The 10,084-nt window shown below is 67.3% G+C and overlaps 2 protein-coding genes and 1 long non-coding RNA gene across 3 annotated transcripts in view; 1 reads left to right on the top strand and 2 right to left on the bottom strand.

Annotated features, from left to right (window-relative positions):
- Nucleotides 1-4,576: 4,576 nt before the first annotated feature.
- CUNH19orf57 (chromosome unknown C19orf57 homolog) lies at nt 4,577-5,289 on the bottom strand. Its single transcript, XM_027910675.1, has 3 exons — nt 5,147-5,289; nt 4,766-4,828; nt 4,577-4,689 (listed from the first exon to the last, which is right to left on the bottom strand). The coding sequence occupies exons 1-3, from the start codon at nt 5,287-5,289 to the stop codon at nt 4,599-4,601; spliced, it is 297 nt and encodes a 98-aa protein (XP_027766476.1). The 3' UTR covers nt 4,577-4,598.
- A 1,406-nt stretch (nt 5,290-6,695) lies between these two features.
- Nucleotides 6,696-7,497, bottom strand: LOC114072843. The gene is made up of 4 exons (XR_003574238.1): nt 7,424-7,497; nt 7,063-7,100; nt 6,839-6,947; nt 6,696-6,766 (listed from the first exon to the last, which is right to left on the bottom strand). It is a non-coding gene; the product is annotated as an uncharacterized LOC114072843 (long non-coding RNA).
- A 1,357-nt stretch (nt 7,498-8,854) lies between these two features.
- LOC114072844 (coiled-coil and C2 domain-containing protein 1A-like) overlaps nt 8,855-10,084 on the top strand; it is a gene marked incomplete at its 3' end in the record, with an annotated part of 5,034 nt that continues 3,804 nt past the window's right edge. Inside the window, exons 1-4 of the mRNA XM_027910673.1 lie at nt 8,855-8,869; nt 9,170-9,295; nt 9,572-9,880; nt 9,968-10,013. Of these exons, the coding sequence (XP_027766474.1) occupies nt 8,855-8,869; nt 9,170-9,295; nt 9,572-9,880; nt 9,968-10,013 (496 nt within the window). The remainder of the gene's footprint in view (nt 8,870-9,169; nt 9,296-9,571; nt 9,881-9,967; nt 10,014-10,084) is intronic.

Here is a 10,084-nt window from a genome sequence, read left to right as displayed (position 1 = left end):
CACGTGTGGCCACTCATGCACGGGTGGGGTCACACACGTGCACACATGTCCTGTGGTCACACGTGTAAGGCCACACTCACCCCCCACGAGGCCCCACAGCCCCCGTGCGACACACAGTCCTGCACACGCGTGTTCACACTCACAGGCCCGTGTTGGGGCCCTGCTGGGACCACGATGGCCCTGTGGGGTCCCTGCCGGGTGCCCCCGTCCCCAGTGGCCACGGTGGCCGTGCTGGGCTCCTGTGAGCCCCGGGGTGGCCCCGTGGGGTCCCTGGCGGTGCCGGGGTGGCCGCAGTTGCCCCCCGAGGGCTCCCCGTGGCCGGGGCTCGGCGATGCCCTTTCTAGGCAATGGCAGCGGGGCCGTGTCGCCCACGCGCCGCCGGCACATTCGGCACATTCCTCGTGTCTGAGTCAGCCCGGGCTGAGCGGGGCGGGAGCGGCTGTGGGGCCGCCGCAGGCTGGGCACCAGCACGGGCACGGCGGGGCACTGTCATGGCTCCACACGGCACTGTCATGGCTCAACACGGCACTGTCATGGCTCAACACAGCACTGTCATGGCTCAACACGGCACCGACACGCGTGTCACTGGCACAGAACAGCAGGGCACAACATGGCACTGGCACACGTGTCACTGGCATGGCCCAGGCTCAGTATGGCACACGTGTGTCACTGACATGGCCCAGCACACACGTGTGCCCAGGGAGCTCTGGCACTGGGAGGACTGGGAGCACTGGTGGGAGCACTGGGCTGACTGGGAACACTGTGGGGGGGACTGGGCCGGGATTTCCCGTTCCTCCCCCCGCACCCTCCCAGCTCCTTCCTTCCTCGGGCCGGGCCACACCTGGACACCCGGGATCCACTGGATCCCCTCAGATCCCAGGGACACCCCTGATGTCCCCCCACCCGATCCCTGGTCCCAGCCTCCCCCAACCCCTCCAGCCTTCTGGCCCTGCTCCGGGGCCGTTCCTGGGGATTGAAGCCGTGGGGTCCCTGTCCCGGCGTGTCCCCGTGGATCCCTATCCCAGTGTGTCCCTATCCCGGTGTATCCCGGTGTTGCCGCGCGACGCTGTTTTGGCGGGGCTGAGTCACGGCCGTGACTCACCGGCGGCCCCGGCACCGGCGGCACCACCGGGAGGGGCCACCGGGGGCGGCCCCGGGGGTCCGGGGATGTCCCAGGGGTGTTCCGGGGGTGTCCCCCGCTGGGGGAGAGTCCGGGGGGGGGTCTCGGTCCCTGGCCCCTCCCAGGGGACGATGTACAGGATGATGAGGTGGGGGACCACCCACAGCCCCCCCTGCACCCATACATCCCCCCGCCCCGCACCCACGTGTCCCCCCGATCCGACCAAGGCCCCCTACACCCCCAGGTGCCCCCTGAGCCCTCCTGGCACCCCCAGACCCCACCCTCACCCCGAAGATCCCCCAAATCTTTGTGCCCCCCCCCTCCCCAGATGCCCCCGCTGCGGCCCGGGGGGGGTTCCGGGGGATCCCGATGGCGCAGGAGGAGTCCGGGGGGGCCCCGGGGGCCCCCGATGGCGCGGGGGGGTGCGGGGGGTGAGTCAGGGCGCAGCCACGCGCCCGTGAGTCACCTCGGGGTGGGACCGGCGGGTCCGGACAAAGGCGCCTTCACGGCACGAGGCCCCCCCAGTCCTCCCCCCGGGTCCCCCCAAACTCCTCAGGGCCCCTCCCGAATCCCCGCTGGGTGCTGGGGGGGGCATCGCCCCCCTCCCCTCCCAGTCCCGGCGTCAAGCGCCGACTTGCCGGGGCCGGTGAGTCACCGGGGTCGGGCGGGGCCGGGCCGGGGGTTGTGGCATCGCCGGGGGCACCGGGACCACCGGGATGGGCACCGGGACCCCCAGGACAGACACTGGGACTCCCGGGACGGGCACCGGGACCCCCGCGGGGGCGGCGCTGGGGTGGCCTCGGGGTGAGGCGGCGGAGCCCGTGGGCCACCATGTGCCACCGCCCGTGGGACGAGCGGCTCCACCAGCCCATCCCCCGCCCCCTGGGGAAGGGGCCGTGCCTCAGTTTCCCCGCTCACACCGCGGCAGGCTGGGCTGTGCCACGAAGCCCCTGATCCCCCTCACACCACCCCCAGGGGTACTGCCGGGCCGGCTGGGGGTCCCCCCTCCCCACAACGCCCTCAGGCCCCTCTCAAAGCCCCCCAAAGCCCCCCGGCCCGGCCCGCGGGGGTTCGCGGCGGCCGCGGCCCCTTTAAAGGGAGTGGCGAGGTGGGGCTGAGCAGGGCGTGGCCGAGTGGGGCGGGCGTGGCCGAGTGGGGCGGGCGTGGCCGATGGGGGCGGGCGTGGCCGATGGGGGCGGGCGTGGCCGATGAGGGGCGGGTGTGGCCGATGGGGGCGGGCGTGGCACCTCGGACAACCAATGAGCGCCCCCCCCGGGGTCCCCCCCAGACCCGGGACCCCCAGTTTGGGGGGGGGGGGAGGGTCCCAGTTTGGGGGTCCCAAAATGACCCTTCGCCACCCAAACTGGGACATTTTGGCCTTTCTCAGTTACCCTGGAGGGAGGGGGGGATGCCTGCCCTTCCCCATCGCAGCGCTGACGGAGCGGCCCCAAACCCCCTGCAGTACCCCCCGGTACCCCCCAATTCCACCCCCCAATATCTCCCCAACCGGGCACGACCCCTCCCCTCTTCCCGGACTCCCCCGGACCCCCAGGGGAAGCAGAGGCAGCAGCGCCGGGGGCGGGAGCGGGGCCGGGGCGGTGCACTGGGAGCTCTGGGGATACTGGGAGCACTGGGAGCATCCAGCACCGGAAGCACTGGGGGCAGCAGGGGACGGAGCCGCGAGCGCCGGAAGCACTGGGAACACTGGGAGCACCAGGCACGTGGAGCCGCAAGCAGCCCCACACGGTACTGGGAACATTGGGAGCTCCGGACCGCTGAGGCGTCTCGCCCCGCACTGGGAGCACTGGGAGCGCCGTGATACCTCAGAGCACCGCGGTGTGCAACTCCACTGCACTGGGAGCTCCGGAACGTCCATGATATCCCACCCCGTTGGACTGGGAACACCGGAACGTCGTGGTACCTCACCCCACACGGCACTGGGAGCAGTGGGAAAACCGTGATATCCCATCCCGCTGGACTGGGAGCACTGGGAGCACCGAAACTGTGGGATCCGGCCCTTCGCTGCACCGGGAGCACCGGGAACACCACGATATCCCACCCCGTTCCTCACGGGAAAACCCGGGAACCCCAAGGCTCCGGCGTCCGGCCCTTCCCAGCCTCGAGACCCCCAAAGCTCCAGCGCCCGGCCCTTCCCAGCGCCATGAGCCCCGCGAACGCCGCCGCCCCGGCCCCGGCCCCGGCCCCGGCCCCGCCGCCGCCGCCGCCGCCGCCGCTCTGGGAGCCCGCGGGCCCCTTCGACATGTGGCGGGACTACCTGGGGCTGGCGGCGCTGGTGGCCGCGCTGCCCCGGGACCCCCCCGGGGACGCCCCCCCGGCCGCGACCCCCGGGCCGCCCTGCGCGTTCTGCCGGCACAACGGGGAGGCTCCCGCCGTGTACCGCGGGCACAGCCTGCGGGACGCGGGCGGGCGCCTGCAGTGCCCGGTGCTGCGCAGCTACGTGTGCCCGCAGTGCGGGGCCACCCAGGACCGCGCCCACACCCGCCGCTTCTGCCCCCTCACCCGCCGCGGCTACACCTCGGTGTACGTCCGGCAGCGGCCCGGGGACACCGGGGCCAAGCGGGCGGCGAGGGGCGGCAAGAAGTAGCCGAGCGGCGGACCGAGGGTCCCGTGTCCCTACGCAGGTACCGGGGCGCGGGGCGGGGGTCGTGGCATCCCGGGGATGCCCGCAGTGGATGTGGCACATCCAGGGGTGGGATCCCCGTGAGGAATCTCCTCGGGGAATCGGAGGGCACGCTGGGAAGCAGCTGAGGGACAGAGGGTCCCCCGGGGTCGCGGCATCCCTGGGCACGTGGCACATCCGAGGGTGGGTTTAGCCAGGGGTGGGATTCCCACGAGGAGATTCCTCGTGGGATTGGCCTCACTCCTGGGGTGGGGGTGCCCGGTGCTCACTCCTTTCTTCTCCCCCCTCTCTTCCAGGGCCTCGCTCTGAGGATGAAACCCCGGCACCGCGCTTCCCGGTGGCACCAGCGCCCATGACAGACGCCGTGGGATCCCGGGAAAGGCCGGTTTGGCCGGATCTGGGCGCTGCCAGCGGCTTCGGTTCTGAGTTTTGTGTTGTTTTGTTGAGTTTTGGTTAATCCCAGGCCAGGAAGGGGTCAGTGCTCCAGGTGTGGAGCCGCTACCAGATGGTTTGGGTTGGTTTGTTTGGTTTTGGTTAATTCCAGGCTGGCAAGGGACCAGTGCTCCAGCTGTGGAGCTGCTACTGGATAGTTTGAGTTGGTTTGTTGGGTTTTGGTTGATGCCAGGCCTGGAGGGGGCCAGGAAGGGCTGGTGGTCTGGGTACCAGAGCCACTCTCCAAGCATCAGAGTTGTTCCCAAGAGCTTTGGGTGGATTTCTCAGGTTCTGCTCACCCAGGAGAGTGGGCAGGGTGCCTGCCTTCCGTGTGCCAGAGCCGTTCCCCGGTTGGAGGAGTGTTTATTCCATGAATAAAGGGCTGTTCCAGGTGTCCCGGTGTCCCTACGGCTCCTTCCAGCGGCTCCTCCGGCCCTGGCGCGGCCTCGGCCTGCGGAGCAGCTCCAGCCCCCGGCGGGCCCCCATGGCCAGGCGGCTGTGGGGGGAACAGGTGGGTTACCAGGGGGGCTGGACCCCCATCACAGGGAATCCCACAGGGGTTTGGGACTCACTTGAGGTCCGAGAGCTCCCGGATGAGCCCCCGGATGATGTCGGTGGCGTCCGCCGGCTCCGCCCTGGTGCTGTCGGGAGAGGGGGGGTCAGGGCTGTCCCACCCCAAAATCGGGGAGTGCAGCCCAAAGGAAGGTTTGTTCCCAAAGGAGGGGCTGTCCTGGATCCACCCACCTGTCCCACGGCACGGCCGGGCTGTTCCCGATGGATTTGGGGTGGATCCAGCTCCTGGCCTCGTGTCCAGGGGTGTCCGGGGCCGGCTGTGTGGGAGGAGGGGGCTGGACTGGAGCACACGGGGTGGGGAGGGGGCCTGGGCCCCAGTTTGGGATTGAGAGGTGCCCCAGTTTGGGATGGGAGGGGTCCCAGTTAGTTCCCAGTTGTACCTGCTCCGTTGGGAGCTCCAGGCTGGTCCCTTCCCAGTGTTCCTGGGGGTCGGTGCTGGAAGTTGCGGGATCCGGCTCCAGGAGCTCCGTGTTGGAATTCCCACTCCGAGTGTTCCCGCCCTCTGAATTCCCACTCTCGCCATTCCCACTTCTGCTATTCCTACTCTGGGCATCGCTGCTCTCATCATTCCCACTCTCAGGATTCCCATTCTTGGAATTCCCGCTGTCTGAATTCCCACTCTCACCGTTCCCCCTCTTGCCATTCCCACTCTCCAGGTCCCCCCTCCCACTCCGGGGGTCTTGGGGCCGATCCTGGGTCATCGTGTCCCCCCTCCATCCCTGCTCCAGGTCCCCTCCTTCCCTCTCTCCCGCTGCATCCGGACCCTCCATGGCTGTGTCCTCGGGGGCTCTGGAATTCTGCTGCTTTGGGGATTCCGGCTCATTCTCCCCCGTTCCATCCCAAATTCCCTCTCTTGGAGGCTCGGGCTTCTCTTCTCCTGCCTCATTCCCCTCCGGCATTCCCGGTTTCGGTGCCTCCTCTCCTCCTCCACCCACAATTCCAGGTGTTGGTGTTTCCAGCTGCTCCTCTCCTGCCCCCTCTGCCCCCGAAATTCCTGGTTTTGGTGATTCCAGCCCATCCTCTCCTGTTCCCTCTGAAATTCCCTGTTCCAGTGGCTCCAACTGCTCCTCTCCTGCCCCATCTGCCTCTGGAATTCCATGTTTTGCTGTTTCCAGCTGTTCCTCTCCTGCCCCATCTGCCTCTGGAGTTCCCAGCTGCAATGGTTCCACTCGCTCCTCTCCCACTCCATTCAAAATTCCCTGTTCCTGCTCCTCTCCTGCCCCATCTGCCTCTGGAATTCCATGTTTTGCTGTTTCCAGCTGTTCCTCTCCTGCGCCATTTGCCTCTGGAGTTCCCAGCTGGGATGATGTCACTCGCTCCTCTCCCATTCCATCCAAAATTCCCTTTCTCAGTGGCTCCAACTGCTCCTCTCCTGCCCCATCTTTCTCTGGAGTTCCAAACTGCAATGATTCCACTCGCTCCTCTCCCATTCCATCAAAAATTCCCTCTCTCAGTGGTTCCAATTGCTCCTTTCCTGCCCCATCTGCCTCTGGAATTCCATGTTTTGCTGTTTCCAGCTGTTCCTCTCCTGCCCCATCTGCCTCTGGAGCTCCCAGCTGGAATGATTCCAGATGATTCTCTCCCATTCCATCCAAAGTTTCCTGTTCCACTGACTCCAGCCCATCCTCTCCTGCCCCGTCCATCTGCAAAATTCCAGGTTTTGGCAATTCTGGACAATTCTCTCCCATCCCATCCCAGTTTCCTGGTTTTGGTGGCTCTCTCTGCTTCTCTCCTGCCCCATCCACCTCCGGAATTCCCTGCTGGGACAACTCCAGATGATTTTCTCCCATCCCATGTGGAATTCCCTGTTTCGGTGCTCCCGGATCTCTGATTCCCTCGTCTCTTCCTTCCTGAAAAACCACATTAGAATCCCCAGATTTGGTTTTTTTCCTGCGTTTGGGGTGGGGGCCGTGCCGGGGGGGGGTTGTACCTGAGGGGGTCCGGCTCCATGCTCTCCCACCTGGATTTCCTTGGGATCAGCCTCGTTCCCGCTGTGGGATCTGACAAATACCGGTGGATTGGACTGGGAGGGATCCATCCCAGGTCCCCCCCTGCCCAGACCCCCCCGGTACCTGCCCTGGGGGTCCATCCCGGTGGGATCAGTGGGAATGGGAACGGCCGCGCCAGCAGCTCCCGAAGTTTCCCGGAGGATCCGCTTGGGAGCCTGGAATCTCCTGTCGCCTGGTGATGGGGGCAAAGGGGGTCTGGTTTGGGAGGAAGGGTCCCTGGGTCCTACCTTGGGTAGGGAAGGGTCACTTTGGGCCCAAAACGGGATATTTGGGTGTTTCCCAGTTACCTGGGCAGGAACGGTCCCTGCGCTTCCCCATCGCGGTGCTGCCGGGAGCGACACGGAGCAGCCCCAAATCACCCCCAGCATCCCCCAAACCCCCGATACTCCTCCGTACCCCCATTCCCCCCAACACTCCAATCCCCCCAATACCCACCAGCCTCTCCAATACTCCCCAACACCCCCAATTCCCACTCGGCCCTCAGCAGCCATTTCCCCCCTACACCTTCCCACCTCAGCCCTCCCAATACCCGTGCTCCCCCGCTTCCCCAGAGCCGAAACCGCGTCGGGAAGCCCCAAACCCTCCAGGCCTGAGGTGAAAGCCGTGGGCTTTTCCCCCGATTCCCCCCCAGTTTCCCCCAAATTTCACCCAAATTCGCGCCTCTCTCCGCCCGCCAGGGGGCGCCCTCCCCACCGCCTCCCCTCACGGCTTTCCCGCCTTTTCTCCCCGCTTGCGGGGCACGCCGGGAGTTGTAGTTTCCTGACACCCCCCGCGGTGCACGCCGGGAGTTGTAGTTCCCCCCCACTCCCGTCGTAAAGCTTTTTATTTATTTATTTATCTACTTATTTATTTATTTTTGCGACGTCGGCGCCGTAAAGCGCGGCGGTGTTGACAGCGGCCGGCGGAGCAGGAAGAGACTGGGACGAACTGGGAGCAACTGGGCGCGCCGGGACCGGGACAGCGGGGTGGGGGGCACGGGGCCTCTTGGGGAGCTCTGGGAGGGGGGAAGAGGGGGAGACCGGGGTTCTTTGGGGAGCTCTGGTGGGGACACGGGGGCTTTTGGGGGTCTCTGGGAGGAGAAACGGGGGGGATCGGGGCCTTTTGGGGGGATCGAGGGGGTGAATTGGGGCTTTTGGGGGGGCTCTGGGGTGTTAAGTGGGGCCGGCGGGGCTTTGAGGAGGGTTGGGACGTTGGGAGGGTCTGGGGGGCTCCGGGGGGGTCTCAGGAAGCTGTGGGGGTTTGGGGGCTCAGTCCGGGACCCCCCTGACCCCTCTTTGCCCCCCCAGGAGCCCTCGCAGCCATGAGCCGAGCCAGGAGGGTCCCGGGCCGGGGGGCAGCCATGGCCCGGCAGGTGCGTGGGACCCCCGGGACTCCCCCCTTTTGCACCCCCCCTGGGGGCCGGGAACACCCCTGTGTCCCCCGGGATCCTGGGAACCACCCTCTGCCTCCCGGGATCCCTTTCCCCGATCTGAGGGTGTCCCCTCCTCCCCTCCCCGGGGCTCTGGGGGTCTCTACGACCCCCCAGCCCTGTCCCTCTCCCTGGGGGTGTCCCGGGGGTGTCTCTGTGCCCCCCCTAGCCCTGTCCCCCCCTCCCCAGATGGGTTTGGTGCTGGATGCCCCCCCGGAGGGGGTCTCGGATGGAGCTGAACTGGAACAGGAGCTGCTGGAGCTGCTGGGGGAGCCCCGGGGGGCTCCAGGGAGGGTGGCCCCGACCCCCCCCCAAGGTGAGTTGGGAGCCGGGGGGGTGGGGGTGAACCCCCAAAATCCCCCAGATGGGTCTGTGATCCCCCCTGTCCCCACTATGTCCCCCCCAGGCCTGGCAGCCGTGGGGGCCCTGGCCCAGCTCTGCCTCAGGGACCCCCCTGAGGAGGACGAGGAGGAGGAGGAGGAGGAGGAAGAACTGGAGGATGAGGAGGAGCTGCTGGTGAGGGAGGGCTGGGGGGGGGTGTCCCAGCCCAGGGAGGGGTTTTGTGCCCCCGGCAGGGGCTGATTCCCAGATTTGGGGGTCAATTCCTGGGATTTTGGGGGCAGGCGGAGCTGCAGGAGGTGCTGCAGGAGGGGGACGAGAGTGAGGCCACCATGGAGACACCCCAGGTACAGCCAGAGGGGGGATGATCCCAGTGATCCCAATCCCAATGATCCCAGTGACCCCAATCCCAGTGATCCCAGCCCTGAGCCCAGTGGTTCCAGTGATCCCAGCCCCAATCCCAATGATCCCAGCCCCAATCCCAGTGATCCCAGCCCTGATCCCAGTGATCCCAGCCCTGATCCCAGTGATCCCAGCCCGTGATCCCAGCAGATGCTGCTGTGGGGGGATCCCGGGCGTGACCCCAGCCCTGGATCTCGCTGTGGGCGGGTCCTGGGCGATCCCAGCGGGTCGGGGTGTGCCCCCAGGAGCCCTCGGGTCCCGCCGTGCTCTCGGTGCTGTCGGAGCGGTTGGATCTGTACCGGGAGGCCGCCGGGAACGCCCGGGACGCCGGGGACGGGGCGCGGCTGCGGCGGCTCCAGCGCGGCCTGCGGGTGAGTCCAGAGTCCCAGCTCCCCTGAGTCCGCCCCAATTCCCTCACAGGCCCCTAAAGCCTTTGGAACAGACTGGGGGTTATCCCGTTTTTCCCAACTCTGAGCAGTTTTACTCCGTTTCTCCCTGTTCTGACTCATTTTATCCCGTTTTCCATCGCTCTGATCGCCATCCTGTCCCATTTCCCAATCCCAAACCCTTGTTTTACCCTTCTCTTCCTGCCCCTGCTCTCCATTTCCCCCTGTTTTTCCTGATTTCCTCCCTCCCTGCGTGCCCAGACCCTGGAGCAGATGTTGCAGTCCGTCCGGAGCGGGAAGAGCATCGATGAGGCCGAGATTCCCCCTCCGGTGGCGCTGGGAAAGGGGGGCAGGGGCCCTGCCCAGGTGCCCCCCGGGCCCCCTGACCCCCCAGCCCAGCCCCCGAGCCCTTCCCTGGCCCCATCCCCAGCTCCCTGCCCGGCTCCCTGCCTGGATCCCGACCCCATCCCGGTGCTCCGGGCGCGGCTCCGGGAGCTGCAGCGGGAAGCGCTGCTGGCCAAGCGCCGGGGGGACACGGCCACCGCCCTGGGCCACTACCGGGCGGCCAAGGTACCCCAAACCCCCCCAGATCCCCCCCAAACCCCCCGTCCCCGGGCCTGGCCACCCTGCAATTCCCGTTTTCCCGTGGTTTTCCAGAGCCTGGAGGCGCAGCTGGAGGCGCAGGGGCAGGACCGTGCCCCGGGTGAGACCCCGTGGTGGGGGGAGAGGTGGGATTGCTGGGCCCAAGCCCCCTTATTTTGGGGAGGGGATAAT

This window comes from Empidonax traillii, unplaced genomic scaffold (genome assembly GCF_003031625.1).
Source record: "Empidonax traillii isolate 1590-97213 ecotype Southwest subspecies unplaced genomic scaffold, ASM303162v1 scaffold4118:size13921, whole genome shotgun sequence".
Lineage (NCBI taxonomy): Eukaryota > Metazoa > Chordata > Aves > Passeriformes > Tyrannidae > Empidonax > Empidonax traillii.
This window is presented reverse-complemented; position numbering and strand designations above follow the sequence as displayed.